Source organism: Mobula birostris, chromosome 2 (assembly GCF_030028105.1).
Source record: "Mobula birostris isolate sMobBir1 chromosome 2, sMobBir1.hap1, whole genome shotgun sequence".
Lineage (NCBI taxonomy): Eukaryota > Metazoa > Chordata > Chondrichthyes > Myliobatiformes > Myliobatidae > Mobula > Mobula birostris.
In genome coordinates this window covers 93,094,902-93,112,495 of record NC_092371.1, presented here as the reverse complement: position 1 = coordinate 93,112,495, position 17,594 = coordinate 93,094,902, and the positions used below count along the sequence as shown (strand labels likewise).

Below are 17,594 nucleotides of genomic sequence, written 5' to 3'. Positions count from 1 at the left end.
CTTCCCCTATCCCTATTTCACTCTGCCCCCTCCCCCAGCTGCCTACCACCTCCCTCTTGGTTCAGCTTCCTTCTACTACCCATTGTGTTTCCCCTATTCTTTCTTCACCTTTCCTGTCTATCGCCTCCCTGCCTCCCTTCCCCCACCCCTTTATCTTTCCCCTTACTGGTTTTTCACCTGGAACCTACCAGCCTTCTCCTTCCCACCCTCCCCCCACCTTCTTTATAGGGCCTCTGCCCCTTCCCCCTACAGTCCTGATGAAGGGTTCCGGCCCAAAACGTCGATTGATCGTTTCCACGGATGCTGTCCGACCTGCTGAGTTCCTCCAGCTTGTTGTGAGTGTTGCTTTGACCCCAGCATCTGCAGATTATTTTGTGTTTACAGTAATGTTGTAGCTCTATAAAACTCTGGCTAGACCAAACTGAGAGTAATGTGTTCAGTTGTGGTCTCCTCATTATAGGAGAAATGTAGAGAGGTTGCAGAGGAGAATATACCAGGTTGCTGCCTGGATTAGAGAACATATCTTACAAGGAACAGTTGGAATGACGGTGGATGAGAAGTGATTTGATGGAGATGTTTAAGTTATGAGGGCCACAGAGAGAGTGGACAGCCGGCACCTTTTCTCCAGAGCGGCAGTGGCTGATGCCGGAGGAGGTCAGTTTTAAAGTGAGTGGAGGAAAGCTTAGGGGAGATGTCAGAGTTAGGTATTTTTTTATACAGGGAACACATTGCCAAGCGTGGTGGTAGAGGCAGATACAAAGGTGACATTTAACAGACTCCTGGATAGCCATGTGGATGTAAGAGAAATGGAAGGTTATGGGGTGTGTAGGAAGGAAGGGTTAGATTGATTGTGGAGTAGGTTTATAAAGGTTGGCACAACATTGTGGGCTGAAGGGCCTGTACTATGCTGTACTGTTCTACGTTCAGTTTACAACTCCTCAGCAAACTCCAGCTCCGTGGTTACCTGCAGCAAGACCTCGACAGCGTTCAGACATGGCCTGACAATGCGTCCTTAGAAGAGTCATCATTATTCAGAAATTCTCAGGATTGGTCACGTAACTACAGTAGCTACTAGAGATGAGGATCCTGGTAAACATAAACATAACCGTTCAACAAGCTGACCTGTTAATATATCACTGACCTTTCATCATCCCTGGGTCTAAGTCCTGCAAGCCCTGAATCAACAGTGTTTGGCAAGTTCCTTAATCAGGTAGTGGTACAAAGCAACTCATAGAACATAGAATAGTACAGCGCATTACAGGCCCTTCGGCCCACAATGTTGTGCCGACCCTCAAACCCTGCCTCCCATATAACCCCCCACCTTAAATTCCTCCATATATCTGTCTAGTAGTCTCTTAAACTTCACGAGTGTATCTGCCTCCACCACTGACTCAGGAAGTGCATTCCACGCACCAACCACTCTCTGAGTAAAAAACTTCCCTCTAATATCCCCCTTGAACTTCCCACCCCTTACCTTAAAGCCATGTCCTCTTGTATTGAGCAGTCGTGCATGGGGAAAAGGCGCTGGCTATCCACTCTATCTATTCCTCTTAATATCTTGTACACCTCTATCATGTCTCCTCTCATCTTCCTTCTCTCCAAAGAGTAAATCCCTAGCTCCCTTAATCTCTGATCATAATCCATACTCTCTAAACCAGGCAGCATCCTGGTGGATCTCCTCTGTACCCTTTCCAATGCTTCCACATCCTTCCTATAGTAAGGTGACCAGAACTGTACACAATACTCCAAGTTTGGCCTAACCAGAGTTTTATGGAGCTGCATCATTACACCGCAACTCTTAAACTCTATCCCTTAATTTATGAAAGCCAACACCCCATAAGCTTTCTTAACTACCCTATCTACCTTCACCACTACCTTCTCAAGGGCAATTAAGGAGGAGTGCACAAGTTAAAACTTGAGTTAAATGCATTTTTAGGAAAAGGAAATGGAAAGTTTGATTTGCATCTGTAGCAATGAAATGTTGAGCAAGTGATGCTTTGTCACAATGTATGCACTCACGTTGTCTTTGGTTTTGAAGTTTAAACAGGGCAAAGTGGGGCCAGATGGAAAGGAGCTGATCCCACAGGAGTCGCCAAAGGTGAATGGCTATGGCTTCGTAAGGACTCCTTCACCTGCTCCAGGTAAGAGTCAGTTATGGAGCCTCATACTGACATTCTTGCATCACTGTCTAAAAATCCCTATTTTGCCTGCATTCAGGGTGGCATGGTAGCATAACGCTTTACAGTATCAGCGACCCCGGTTCAATTCCTGCTGTTGTCTGTGAGTTTGTACGTTCTCCCTGTGACTGAATGGGTTTCCTTCCACATTCCAAATACAAATGGGCTAGTCAGTTAATTGGTCACGTGGGTGTAATTAGGTGGCTTGGGTTCATGAGCTGGATGGCCCTGTTACCGCGCTGTATCTCCAAGTAAAAATAAAGTTAATGAAGACGAGGTGTATGTATGTAGGTGAGAAACATGGAGCACTTGATTGGCAGTGATTGGTTTGTTATGTAGACCAGACTAACAGCAATATTCCTTAATCAGCGTGCAAGTGATTGGCTATTTCATCAGCTTTATGCCATTATTTCAGAGGAATATCAACTCAAAACTCTGGGAAAACTTCCAGCTTCTCCAACAGCACTTTGGAAATTCACTTTCTGTACAGACTGCTAGAGAGTATGATACACTGTTAGAGTGTCAATCTAAATTACATGCTTGAATCTTTTGTGGCGGGGGGGGGCAGCTCAAATATGAGGCCCACGCTCCCGCATCCCAAATAGGCAGCAAGGGCCAAGTCCTGAGACCCAGCCTGAACGAATACCCAACCTATGGAGGCACCCAAAGTCGAGGCCTCTCAGATCAGAAGTCCGATCTTACGGAGCATCCGAGACTGAGTCTTGACGCCAGGGCTCTCTCTCCTAGATGCCCCTACTTACCTGCTAAGGAAAGTCACTCCTCTTCAGTGGGCTTTCAAACCTGTATTGAGATAAACAACTTTCACACCAGATGAATCCATCCCAGGACTTCGATGTCTGTCCTTAAGCAGTTACTTATTTCCAGCCCAGGTGGCTCCACTCCAGGTTTTTCTAGGACAGACCAGATGCAGCCATTTACCTCGGAAGTGGGGGCTGCAGGTGAGACTGAAATAGTGTGGGTTCAAGTCCCGCATCCCACCTGCTAATATCCAGACCATTGATGAACTAAGAGCGAGACTTGTCTATCAAAAGAGGTTCGGGACTGCTGTGTGCTCACAGCTACTTCACCTGACTGTGTTAAACAACCCAAGGGCTTCTCAATTCACAGGGTTGTTCATATGGTGTCCTTGGGCAAAGTTAGATGCACAGATGTCTGCTTCCCAGGCAAGACGTCATGGTGTTTGGAATTAATGGTCCTGGTGAGTTCTTGCTCACCCAGCCAGGAATAGTGTTGCTCATACTGCCTGCTATGAGAGTTCTCCTCAGTTATTCTGATGGCAGTCTTCATCTCACCCCAGGCGGATGTGAAGCCTGCACTGAAGGAACTGAACCTTGTGGTCAAATGTCTTGAAACAGGAGAACCAGAGGCCCTTTTCATCATTGACGGTGACATCCAGCAGGCCAACCTCAAGAGTCTGTTACCACATTGCTCACCAGCACATTTCCTGTCCCACCAGGGTATCAGAGGCCTAAACACCCTTGGCCATTGCTATACAACCATCAAAGCTACCTACCTCCTACCCCTCCCCAACCCCCGACTGTTCATATATTGGTAAATCTGAATAACAGGCTGAACAAGCTGTGCTCCTTCTCCCTGCATATAAACAAAACGAAACAGAGGGTTTGGTACAGAAAATCATTCCAAGCAGGTCTGAGTAAATAGATGAGCTTCTGTGCGACTGCCTTAGACCATAAGACCATGAGACATTGGAGCAGAATTAGGCCCGTGGGCACATGGCCAAGTGGTTAAGGCATTCGACTAGCGATCTGAAGGTCGTGAGTTCGAGCCCCAGCAGAGGCAGCATGTTGTGTCCTTGAGCAAGGCACTTAATCACACAGTGCTCTGCGACGACACTGGTGCCAAGCTGTGTGGGTCCTAATGCCCTTCCCTTGGACAACATCGGTGCCGTGGAGAGGGGAGACTTGCAGCATGGGCAACTGCTGGTCTTCCATACAACCTTGCCCAGGCCTGTGCCATGGTCTCGCAAGACTTTACTTTACTTTAATAGGCCATTCAGCCCATCGAGTCTTCCATCACGGCTGATCCCAGATCCCATTCAACCCGATACACCTGCCTGCTCACCATATCATTTGATGCCCTGACCGATCAGGAAACAATTAACTTCCGCCTTAAATATATGCACAGACTTGACCTCCATTGCAGTCTGTGGCAGAGCATTCTGCAGATTTACTACTCTCTGGCCAAAAAAATGCCTCTGTTCTAAAAGGTCGCTCTCAATTTTGAGGCTGTGTCCTTTCAACATTTGGTAGGTTTCAATGAGATCCCTGGCATTCTTCTGAATTCTATAGGACCATAGAACATTACAACACAGAAACAAGCCTTTTGGCCCTTGTTGGCTGTGCCAAACCATTTTTCTGCCTAGTCCCACTGACCTGCACCTGGAACATATCCCTCCATACACCTCTCATCCATGTACTTGTCCAAGTTTTTCTTAAATGTTAAAAGTGAGCCCACTTCACTTCATCTGGCAGCTCATTCCACACTCCTACCAGTCTCTGTATGAAGAAGCCCCCCTAATGTTCCCTTTAAACTTCTCCCCCTTCCCCCTTAACCCATGTCCTCTGGTTTTTTTCTCCCCTAGCTTCAGTGGAAAAAGCCTGCTTGCATTCACCCTATCAATACCCATCATAATTTTATATACCTGTATCAAATCTCCCCTCATTCTTCTATGTTCCAGGGAATAAAGTCCTAACCTATTCAATCTTTCTCTGTAACTGAGTTTCTCAAGTCCCGGCAACAACCTTGTAAACCTTCCCTGCACTCTTTCAACCTTATTAATATCCTTCCTTTAATTTGGTGACCAAAACTGAACACAATACTCCAGATTCGGCCTCACCAATGCCTTATACAACCTCAGCATAACATTCCAGCTCTTATACTCAATACTATGATTAATAAAGGCCAATGTACCAAAAGCTCTCTTTACGACCCTATCTACCTGTGACGACACTTTTACGGAACTTTGTATCTGTATTCCCAGATCCCTCTGTTCTACTGCACTCCTCAGTGCCCTACCATTTACTTTGTATGTTTTACCTTGGTTTGACCTTCCAAATTGCAATACCTCACACTTGTCTGTATTAAACTCCATCTGCCATTTTTCAGCCCATTTTTTCCAGCTGGTCCAAATCCCTCTGCAAGCTTTGAAAACTTTCCTCACTGTCCACTGCACCTCCAATCTTTGTATCGTCAGCAAATTTGCTGATCCAATTTATCACATTATCATCCAGATCATTGATATAGATGACAAATAACAATGGACCCAGCACTGATCCCTGTGGCACACCACTAGTCACAGGCCTCCACTCAGAGAAGCAATCCTCCACTACCATTCTCTGGCTTCTTCCATTGAGCCAATGTCTAATCCAATTTACTACCTCTCCATGTATACCTAGTGACTGAATTTTCCTAACTAACCTCCCATGCGGGACCTTGTCAAAGGCCTTACTGAAGTCCATGTGGACAACATCCACTGCCTTCCCTTCATCCACTTTCCTGGTAACCTCCTCGAAAAACTCCAGTAGATTGGTTAAGCGTGACCTACCACTACAAAGCCATGTTGACTCTCCCTAATAAGTCCCTGTCTATCCAAATACTTGTAGATCCTATCTCTTAGTACTCCTTCCAATAATTTACCTACTACCGACATCAAACTTACTGGCCTATAATTTCCTGGATTACTTTTAGAGCCTTTTTTAAACAACAGAACAACATGAGCTATCCTCCAATCCTCCAGCACCTCACCCGTAGATACTGACATTTTAAATATATCTGCTAGGGCCCCTGCAATTTCAACACCAGTCTCCTTCAAGGTCCAAGGGAATTCCCTGTCAGGTCCTGGGGATTTACCTGCTCTGATTTGCCTCAAGATAGCAAGCACCTCCTCCTCTTCAATCTGTATAGGTTCCATGACCTCACTACTTGTTTGCCTTATTTCCATTGACTCCATGCCAGTTTCCTTAGTAATACAGATGCAAAAAACCCATTTAAGATCTCCCCCATTTCTTTCAGTTCCATACATAGCGAGCACTCTGATCTTCAAGAGGACCAATTTTATCCCTTACTATCCTCTTACTCTTAATATATCTGTAGAAGCTCTTTGGATTATCCTTCACCTTGACTGCCAAAGCAACCTCATGTCTTTTAGCCCTCTTGATTTCTTTCTTAAGTTTTTTTTGCACTTTTTATACTCCTCAAGCACCTTATTTGCTCCCTGTTTCCTATACATGTCATACATCTCTCTCTTCTTCTTTATCAGAGTTCCAATATCCCTTGAGAACCAAGGTTCCTTATTCTTATTCACTTTGCCTTTAATCCTGACAGGAACATACAAACTCTGCACTCTCAAAATTTCTCCTTTGAAGGCTTCCCACTTACCAATCACATCCTTGCCAGAGAACAACCTGTCCCAATCCACACTTTTTAGATCCTTTCTCATTTCTTCAAGTTTGGCCTTTTTCCAGTTTAGAACCACAACCCAAGGACCAGATCTATCTTTATTCGTGATCAAGTTGTAACTAATGGTGTTACAATCACTGGAACCAAAGTGTTCCCCTGCACACACTTCCATCATCTGTCCTAACTCGTTCCCTAATAGACAATAGGTACAGGAGTAGGCCAATCGGCCTTTCGAGCCAGCACCGCCATTCACTGTGATCATGGCAGATCATCCACAATCAGTACCCCGTTCCTGCCTTCTCCCCATATTCCTTGACTCCACTATATTTAACAGCTCTATCTAACTCTTTCTTGAAAGCATCCTGATAATTGGCCTCCACTGCCTTCTGAGGCAGAGCATTCCACAGAGCCACAACTCTCTGGGTGAAAAAGTTCTTCCTCAACTCCGTTCTAAATGGCCTACCCCTTATTCTTAAACTGTGGCCTCTGGTTTTGGGCTCCCCCAGCATCGGGAACATGTTTCCTGCCTCTAGCCTGTCCAATCCCTTAATAATCTTATCTGTTTCAATCAGATCCCTTCTCATCCTTCTAAATTCCAGTGTATACAAGCCCAGTCGCTCCAATCTTTCAACATATGACAGTCCCACCATCCTGGGTATTAACCTCGTGAACCTACGCTGCACTCCCTTAATAGCAAGAATGTCCTTCCTCAAATTTGGAAACCAAAACTGCACACAGTACTCCAGGTGTGGTCTCACCAGGGCCCTGTACAAGTGCAGAAGGACCTCTTTGCTCCTATACTCAACTCCCCTTGTTATGAAGGCCAACATGCCATTAGCTTTCTTCACTGCCTGCTTACTTTGAGTGATTGATGAACAAGGACACCTAGATCTCATTGTACTTCCCCTTTTCCTAACTTGACACCATTCAGATAGTAATCTGCCTTCCTGTTCTTACCACCAAAGTGGATAACCTCACATTTATCCACTTTAAACTGCTTCTGCCCACTCACCCAACCTGTCCAAGTCACCCTGCATTCTCATAACATCCTCACATTTCACACTGCTACTCGCCCAGCTTTGTGTCATCTGCAAATTTGCTAATGTTACTTTTAATCCCTTCATCTAAGTTATTAATATATATTGTAAATAGCTGCGGTCCCAGCACCGAGCCTTGCGGTACCCCACTAGTCACTGCCTGCCATTCTTATAGGGACGCGTTAATGCCTACTCTGTTTCCTGTCTGCCAACCAATTTTCTATCCATGTCAGTACCCTACCCCCAATACCATGTGCTCCAATTTTGCCCACTAATCTCCTATGTGGGATCTTATCAAAGGCTTTCTGAAAGTCCAGGTACACTACATCCACTGGCTGTCCCTTGTCCATTTTCATAGTTACATCCTCAAAAAATTCCAGAAGATTAGTCAAGCATGATTTTCCCTTCGTAAATCCATGCTGACTCGGACCAATCCTGTTACTGCTATACAAATGTGCCGCTATTTCATCTTTTATAATTGACTGCAGCATCTTCCCCACCACTGATATCAGGCTAACTGGTCTATAATTCCCTGTTTTCTCTCTCCCTCCTTTCTTAAAAAGTGGGATAACATTAGCTACCCTCCAGTCCTCAGGAACTGATCCTGAATCTATAGAACATTGGAAAATGATTACCAATGCGTCCACGATTTCTAGAGCCACCTCCTTAAGTACCCTGGGATGCAGACCATCAGGCCCTGGGGGTTTATCAGCCTTCGGTCCCATCAGTCTATCCAACACCATTATCTGCCTAATGTGAATTTCCTTCAGTTCCTCCGTTACCCTAGGTCCTCTGGCCACTATTACATCTGGGAGATTGTTTGTGTCTTCCCTGTGAAGACAGATCCAAAGTACCTGTTCAACTTGTCTGCTATTTCTTTGTTCCCCATAATAAATTCACCTGTTTCTGTCTTCAAGGGCCCAACTTTGGTCTTAACTAATTTTTTCCTCTTCACATACCTAAAGAAGCTTTTACTATCCTCCTTTATATTCTTGGCTAGCTTACCTTCGTACCTCATCTCTACTCCCCGTATTGCCCTTTTAGTTATCTTCTGTTGCTCTTTAAAAGTTTCCCAATCCTCTGGCTTCCCGCTATGTTATACTTCTCTTTTATTTTTATACTGTCTGTGACTTCCTTGTCAGCCACGGTCGCCCTTACTCCCCTTAGAATCTTTCTTCCTCTTTGGAATGAACTGATCCTACACCTTCTGTGTTATTCCCAGAAATACCTGCCATTGTTGTTCCACTGTCATCCCTGCTAGGGTATCTTTCCAGTCAACTTTGGCCAGTTCCTCCCTCATGGCTCCATAGTCCCCTTTGTTCATCTGTAATACTAACACTTCCGATTTTCCCTTCTCCCTCTCAAATTGTAGATTAAAACTTATCATATTATGGTCACTACCTCCTACTGGTTCCTTTGCCTCGAGTTCCCTTATCAAATCCGGTTCATTACACAACACTAGATCCAGAATTGCCTTCTCCCTGGTAGGCTCCAGTACAAGCTGCTCTAAGAATCCATCTCAGAGGCACTCCGCAAACTCCCTTTCTTGGGGTCCAGTACTAACCTGATTTTCCCAGTCTACCTGCATGTTGAAGTCCCCCATAACAACCGTAGCATTACCTTTGCGACATGCCAATTTTAACCCTTGATTCAACTTGCACCCTATATCCAGGCTACTGTTTGGGGGCCTGGAACTCCCATTAGGGTCTTTTTGCCCTTACAATTTCTCAGTTCTATCCATCCTGACTCTACATCTCCTGATTCTCTGTCACCCCTCGCAAGGGACTGAATTTCATTGCTCACCAACACAGCCACTCCACTCCCTCTGCCCACCTGTCTGTCCTTTCGATAGGACGTATACCCTTGAATATTCATTTCCCAGCCCTGGTCCTCTTGCAGCCATGTCTCTGTTATTCCTACAACATCATACTTGCCAATTTCCAACTGAGCCTCAAGCTCATCCACTTTAATTCTTATACTTCATGCATTCATATATAATACTTTTAATCCATTACTCCCCTCACCTTTCACATCGATTCCTGTTGCACTTGGCCATAATCTCCGATCCCTTCATGATCATTCAACCCCGTTAATTCTGTTGTCTTTCTTAACTTTTCTCATTCTCTCTTTCTCTTTAACTCCATCTTTATATTGGATAGGAGATCTAATATTGCGTCCTCTCTAGTTAGTACCTCTATATATTGATTTGGAAAACTTTCCTGAACACATTTTACAAACTCTGACCTATCTAGATCTTTAACAGTATGGGAGTCCCAATCAATATGTGGAAAATTAAAATCCCCTACTATCACAACTTTATGTTTCCTGCAGTTGTCTGCTATCTCTCTGCAGATTTTCTCCGCCAATTCTCGCTGACTGTTGGGTGGTCTATAATACAACCCCATTAATGTGGTCATACCTTTCCTGTTTCTCAGCTCCACCTATATGGCCTTGGTAGACAAGCCCTCTAATCTGTCCTGCCTGAGCACTGCTGTAACATTTTTCCTGACTAGCAATGCCACCCCCTCACCCTTCATTTCTCTGCCTCTATCACGTCTGAAACATCGGAACCCTGGAACATTAAGCTGCCAGTCCTGCCCCTCCTGTAGCCAAGTTTCACTAATGGCTATAATGTCGTAATTCCATGTGTCAATCCACGCCCTCAGCTCGCTTGCCTTCCCCGCAATACTCCTTGTATTGAAATAGACATACCTCAGAAGATTATTACCACCACACACAACCCTTCTATTTGTGACTTTGCATGAACTTTTAACATCATTTATTTTCACCCCCGCTCCACTGTCTGCTCTGGCACTCTGGTTCCCCCTGCAAATCTAGTTTTATCCGTCCCCAAAAGCACTAACAAACCTCCCTGCAAGAATATTGGTCCCCTTGTAGTTCAGGTGTAACCCGTCTCTCTTGTACAGGTCCCACTGCCCCAGAAGAGGTCCCAATGATCCTGAAATCTGAAACCCTGCCCTCTACACTAGTTCCTCAGCCACATGTTCATCTGCCAGAGCATCCTATTCCTACCCTCACTGGCACGTGGCACAGGTAGTAATCCTGAGATTACGACCCTTGAGGTTCTGCTTTTTAACTTCCTACCAAGCTCTCTGTGCTCACACTTCAGGACCTCCTCACTCTTCCTTCCTACGTCATTGGTACTGATGTGTACCATGACATCTGGCTGATCACCCTCCCACTTCAGAATGCTGTGCACGCGATCAGAGACATCCCTGACCCTGGCACCCAGGAGGCAACAAACCATCCGGGAGTCTCTGTCATGACCACAGAACCTCCTGTCTGTACCTCTAACTAACGAGTTCCCTATCACTACCGCTGTCCTCTTCTTCCATCCTCCCTTCTGCTTTGCAGAACCAGACTCAGTGCCAGAGATCTGGCTGCTGCAGCTTGTCCCAGGTAAGTCATTCCCCCCCCCCCCCCCAACAGTATCCAAATCGGTATACTTGTTGTTGAGGGGAATGGCCACAGGAAAACCCTGCTCTGCCTGCCCTTTCCCCTTCCCTCGCCTGATGGTAACCCAATTATCTGTGTGCTGCTCCTTTGGCGTAACTACCTCCCTGAAGCTACTATCTATAAACTCCTCATTCTCCCGAATGATCTGGAGGTCATCCAGCTCCTGTTCCAGTTCCCTAATGCAGTTTGTTAGGAGCTGTAGCTGGATGCACTTCTTGCAGGTGTCATTGTCAAGGACACCGGAGGTCTTCCTGACTTCCCACATCCTGCAAGAGGAGCATTCCAACATCCTGCTTGGCATTCTCTCTACTCTAAACTAACAAAACAAAACTTACTGGAACCTACCCTCGCCTCTGCCTGTTCACGCCAAAGCCTGTTGAGCCAAAGCCATCCCACTCTGTTCCCTCTGACTCTGCTGCCCGATGTATATGGTGGTCTTTTTTTTTTAAACCTTTGGCGCTCTACGTCACGCGCCTGCGCAGTTGAGCCTCTTTTCCCCGAGCAGTGTGAAAAAATTCCAGTGAGTACAGACCCAAAACTGCCAAACACTCCTCATCTGTTAACCACTTTATTCTCGGAATCATCCTTGTGAACCTCCTCTGGATTCTCTCCAATGACAACACATCGTTTCTGAGATCTGGGGCCCAAAACTGTTGATAATACTCCAAGTGTGGCCTGACAGTGTCTTATAAAGGTTCAGCATTATCTCCTTGCTTTTATATTCTATTCCCCTTGAAATAAATGCCAACATTGCATTTGTCACAAAGCCATCAATTCCGTTGTCTAAATTATCGACAAACAATGTGAAAAGCAGCGTCCCCAATACTGACCCCTGAGGAACACTACTAGTCACTGGCAGCCAACCAGAAAAGGCCCCCTTTATTCCCACTTGATGCCTCCTGCCTGTCAGCCATTCTGCTATCCATGCCAGTATCTTTCCTGTAATGCCATAGGATTTTATCTTGTGAAGCAGCCTCATGTATGTCACCTTATCAAACACCTTCTGAAAATCCAAGTAACTGACATGCACTGACAGAACTCTAACAGATTTGTCAGGCAAGATTTCCTTTTACAGAAATCATGCTGACTTTGACTTATTTTATCATCGGTCTCCAAGTACCTCGAAACCTCATCCTTAATAATAGACTCCAACACTTTCCCAACCACTGAGATTAGACTAACTGGCCTATAATTTCATTTCTTTTGCCTTTCTCTCTTCTTGAGGAGTGGAGTGACATATGCAATCTTCCAGTCCTCCAGGACCATGCCAGAATCAAGTGGTTCTTGAAAGATCATGACCAATGCATCTGTTATCTTTCAGCACCTCTCTCAGAACTCAGGGATGTGGTCCATCTGGCCTTTGTAATAGCAATGGCACTCACTCCTGCTCCCTGACACACCAGACCTCTAGCACACTGCTAGTGGCTTCCACAGTGAAGACTGATGCAAAGTACCCATTAAATCCATCTGCCATTACTACCTCACCAGCATCATTTTCTAGTGGTCCAATATCAACTCTCATCTCCCTTTTACTCTTTATATATCTGAAAAAGCTTTTGGTATCCTGCTTTATATTATTGGCTAGTTTGTCCTTGTATTTCATCTTTCCTTGTAACTTTTTTTAGTTGCCTTTTGTTGGATTTTAAAAACCAACACTCACTTTTGCTACCTTGTATGCCATTCCTTGGCTTTTATGCAGTCCTTAACTTCCCTTGTCAGCCACGGTTGCCTATCCTTGCCACTTGAGAACTACTTCCTCTGTGGGGCATATCTATCCCGCGGCTTGTGAACTATTCCCAGAAATTTCAGCCATCTCTGCTCTGCTGTCATCCCCACCAGTATCTCCCTCCAATCCATCTGGGCAAGCTCCTCTCTCATGCCTCTGCAATTCCCTTTATTCCATTGCAATACTGATACATGTGAGTTATGCTTCTCCCTCTCAAATTAGAGTCAGTAGAGTCAGTTTTTGTCAGTAGACTTTGTTCCAAGACTTAGCAGCCATTCTAGATGGGTGTCACCACTGTCATGGACTTTATCAGCAAGTGCATTGAGGACTGCGCCAAAGAGGACAATCTAGGTTTTGCCAAACTGAAAATGGGAAACCCACACCCTACTGAAAACTAGAACTTTTTTTTTTACAAATCTTTTTATTGTTATATTATACAGGAAAAATAAGGAGTACATTGAAGTAACAACACTTAGAATGCCTCAAAAAAAACATTATCTTAAAGATTGAAAAAAATTTTGTGATAACAAAAAAAACCTACTAAGCAGGAAAGTGAAAGAAAAAAAAAAGAACCCATTAGGTGTACAACCCCGGAGTCATGCGTCATACAAAAAGTTTCTAAAAATAAACATCAAACTGGAAAGCGGCCAGTGAAGGAGTGGAGTTTTGAGGCTTTGACTCGAGAGATTCTGGCAGTTTTGGCAGTTGGTCAGTGCAATCAAGTCAATCAAGATTTGAATAGATCAGCAGTGAAGGAGTGGAGCTTTGAGGCTTTGACTCGAGAGGGCTTCGACGAGAAGAGGCGGAGGACAAGCTAGCTCGCAGTCAGTTTTACAATGTCTCCTGAGACGGTGATGTGCCTCTCATGTGAGATGTGGCAGTCTTGGGGGAACTCCCCTCTCCCGCAGATTCACATCTGCCAGAAGTGCATACGGCTGGGTGATCTGGAAGACCGTGTAAGGAATCTGGAGCAGCAGCTGGATGACCTTCGACTCATAAGGGAGAATGAGGCAGTCATAGATGAGAGCTACAGGGAGGTAGTCACACCTAGGCTGTCGGAAGCAGGTTGTTGGGTGACAGTCAGAGGGGGGAAAGCAAAGGTGAGCAGACAGGTAGTGCAGAGCACCCCTGTAGCCATTCCCCTGAATAATAAGTTTACTGTCCTGGATACTGTTGGCGGGGACGACCGACCAGGTGTGAGCCATGGTGGCAGGGCCTCTGGCACTGAGTCTGACCCTGTGGTGCAGAAGGGTGGGCCGGAGAAGAGGAGAGCTGTCGTCATTGGAGACTCTATAGTCAGGGGAGCAGACATGAGATTTTGTGGACGTGAGAAGGACACCTGCATGGTTTGTTGCCTCCCGGGTGCCAGGGTCCGGGATGTCTCTGACCGGGTGCACGACATCCTGGTACGAGAGGGAAAGCAACCAGAAGTCGTGATACATGTTGGGACCAACAACATAGCCAGAAAGAGGGATGAGGTCCTGAAGTGTGAGTTTCGGGAACTAGGCAGAAGGCTGAAGAACAGGACCTCAAGGGTGGCGTTCTCAGGATTGCTGCCAGTGCTACGTGATAGTGATGGTAAGAATTGGAGGAGATGGCAGTTGAATGTGTGGCTGAGGAGTTGGTGCAGGGAGCAGGGTTTTAGATCTTTAGATCATTGGGATCTCTTCTGGGGAAGGTGGGACCTGTACAGATTGGATGGGTTGCACCTGAACTCGAGGGGGAGCAATATCCTTGCAGGTAGGTTTGCTAGCATGGTTCGGGAGGGTTTAAACTAATTTGCGAAGGGGATGGGACCCAGAGCGATAGAGCAGTGAAAGAAGTGCATGGAGTAAAGCCAGATCTAACATACAGAGAGGCTTTGAGGAAAGAGAAGCAGAATAAACGGTGTAAAGACAGTAAGGTAGAAGGCCTGAAATATGTGTACCTCAGTGCAAGAAGCATCAGGAACAAAGGTGATGAACTGAGAGCTTGGATACATACATGGAATTATGATGTAGTGGCCATTACAGAGACCTGGCTGGCACCAGGGCAGGAATGGATTCTCAATATTCCTGGATTTCAGTGCTTTAAAAGGGATAGAGAGAGTGGAAAAAGGGGAGGAGGGGTGGCATTACTGGTCAGGGATATTACTACAGCTACAGAAAGGGTGGGTAATGTAGCAGGATCCTCTTTTGAGTCAATATGGGTGGAAGTCAAGAACAGGAAGGGAGCAGTTACTCTATTGGGGGTATTCTATAGGCCCCCTGGTAGCAGCAGAGATACAGAGGAGCAGATTGGGAGGCAGGTTTTGGAAAGGTGCAAAAATAACAGGGTTGTTATCATGGGTGACTTTAACTTCCCTAATATTGATCGGCACCGGATTAGTTCCAAGGGTTTAGATGGGGCAGAGTTTGTTAAGTGTGTCCAGGACGGATTCCTGTCACAGTATGTGGACAGGCCGACCAGGGGGAATGCCATACTGGATCTAGTACTAGGTAATGAACCGGGTCAGGTCACAGATCTGTCAGTGGGTGAGCATCTGGGGGACAGTGACCACCGCTCCCTGGCCTTTAGCATTATCGTGGAAAAGGATAGAATCAGAGAGGACAGGAACATTTTTAATTGGGGAAGGGCAAATTATGAGGCTATAAGGCTAGAACTTGCGGGTGTGAATTGGGATGATGTTTTTGCTGGAAAATGTACTATGGACATGTGGTCGATGTTTAGAGATCTCTTGCGGGATGTTAGGGATAAATTTGTCCCGGTGAGGAAGATAAAGAATGGTAGCGTGAAGGAACCATGGGTGACAAGTGAGGTGGAAAATCTGGTCAGGAGGAAGAAGGCAGCATACATGAGGTTTAGGAAGCAAGGATCAGATGGGTCTATTGAGGAATATAGGGAAGCAAGAAAGGAGCTTAAGAAGGGGCTGAGAAGAGCAAGAAGGGGGCATGAGAAGGCCTTGGCAAGTAGGGTAAAGGAAAACCCCAAGGCATTCTTCAATTATGTGAAGAAAAAAGGATGACAGCAGTGAAGGTAGGACCAATTAGAGATAAAGGTGGGAAGATGTGCCTGGAGGCTGTGGAAGTGAGCGAGGTCCTCAGTGGATACTTCTCTTCGGTGTTCACCAATGAGAGGGAACTTGATGATGGTGAGGACAATATGAGTGAGGTTGATGTTCTGGAGCATGTTGATATTAAGGGAGAGGAGGTGTTGGAGTTGTTAAAATACATTAGGACGGATAAGTCCCCGGGGCCTGACGGAATATTCCCCAGGCTGCTCCACGAGGCGAGAGAAAAGATTGCTGAGCATCTGGCTAGGATCTTTATTTCCTCGTTGTCCACGGGAATGGTACTGGAGGATTGGAGGGAGGCGAATGTTGTCCCTGTGTTCAGAAAAGGTAGTAGGGATAGTCTGGGTAATTATAGACCAGTGAGCCTTACGTCTGTGGTGGGGAAAGCTGTTGGAAAAGATTATTAGAGATAGGAACTATAAGCATTTAGAGAATCATGGTCTGATCAGGGACAGTCAGCATGGCTTTGTGAAGGGCAGATCGTGTCTAACAAGCCTGATAGAGTTCTTTGAGGAGGTGACCAGGCATATAGATGAGGGTAGTGCAGTGGATGTGATCTATATGGATTTTAGTAAGGCATTTGACAAGGTTCCACATGGTAGGCTTATTCAGAAAGTTAGAAGGCATGGGATCCAGGGAAGTTTGGCTAGGTGGATTCAGAATTGGCTTGCCTGCACAAGGCAGAGGGTGGTGATGGAGGGAGTACATTCAGATTGGAGGATTGTGACTAGTGGTGTCCCACAAGGATCTATTCTGGGACCTTTACTTTTCGTGATTTTTATTAACGACCTGGATGTGGGGGTAGAAGGGTGGGTTGGCAAGTTTGCAGACGACACAAAGGTTGGTGGAGTTGTAGGTAGTGTAGAGGATTGTCAAAGATTGCAGAGAGACATTGATAGGATGCAGAAGTGGGCTGAGAAGTGGCCGATGGAGTTCAACCCAGAGAAGTGTGAGGTGGTACACTTTGGAAGGACAAACTCCAAGGCAGAGTACAAAGTAAATGGCAGGACACTTGGTAGTGTGGAGGAGCAGAGGGATCTCGGGGTACATGTCCACAGATCCCTGAAACTTGCCTCACAGGTGGATAGGGTAGTTAAGAAAGCATATGGGGTGTTAGCTTTCATAAGTCGAGGGATAGAGTTTAAGAGTCGCGATGTAATGATGCAGCTCTATAAAACTCTGGTTAGGCCACAACTTGGAGTACTGTGTCCAGTTCTGGTCACCTCACTATAGGAAGGATGTGGAAGCATTGGAAAGGGTACAGAGGAGATTTACCAGGATGCTGCCTGGTTTAGAATGTATGCATTATGATCAGAGATTAAGGGAGCTAGGGCTTTACTCTTTGGAGAGAAGGAGGATGAGAGGAGACATGATAGAGGTGTAAAAGATAATAAGAGGAATAGATAGAGTGGATAGCCAGCGCCTCTTCCCCAGGGCACCACTGCTCAATACAAGAGGACATGGCTTTAAGGTAAGGGGTGGGAAGTTCAAGGGGGATATTAGAGGAAGGTTTTTTACTCAGAGAGTGGTTGGTGCGTGGAATGCACTGCCTGAGTCAGTGGTGGAGGCAGATACACTAGTGAAGTTTAAGAGACTACTAGACAGGTATATGGAGGAATTTGAGGTGGGGGCTTATACAGGAGGCAGGGTTTGAGGGTCGCCACAACATTTTGGGCCAAAGGGCC

At 45.8% G+C, this 17,594-nt stretch overlaps 1 protein-coding gene across 1 annotated transcript in view; it reads left to right on the top strand.

The window, feature by feature from the left end:
• Positions 1–17,594, top strand: part of ess2 (ess-2 splicing factor homolog) — a 68,230-nt gene that overhangs the window by 31,551 nt on the left and 19,085 nt on the right. The window contains exon 7 of the mRNA XM_072245122.1: positions 2,039–2,141. Coding sequence (XP_072101223.1) covers positions 2,039–2,141 — 103 coding nt within the window. The remainder of the gene's footprint in view (positions 1–2,038; positions 2,142–17,594) is intronic.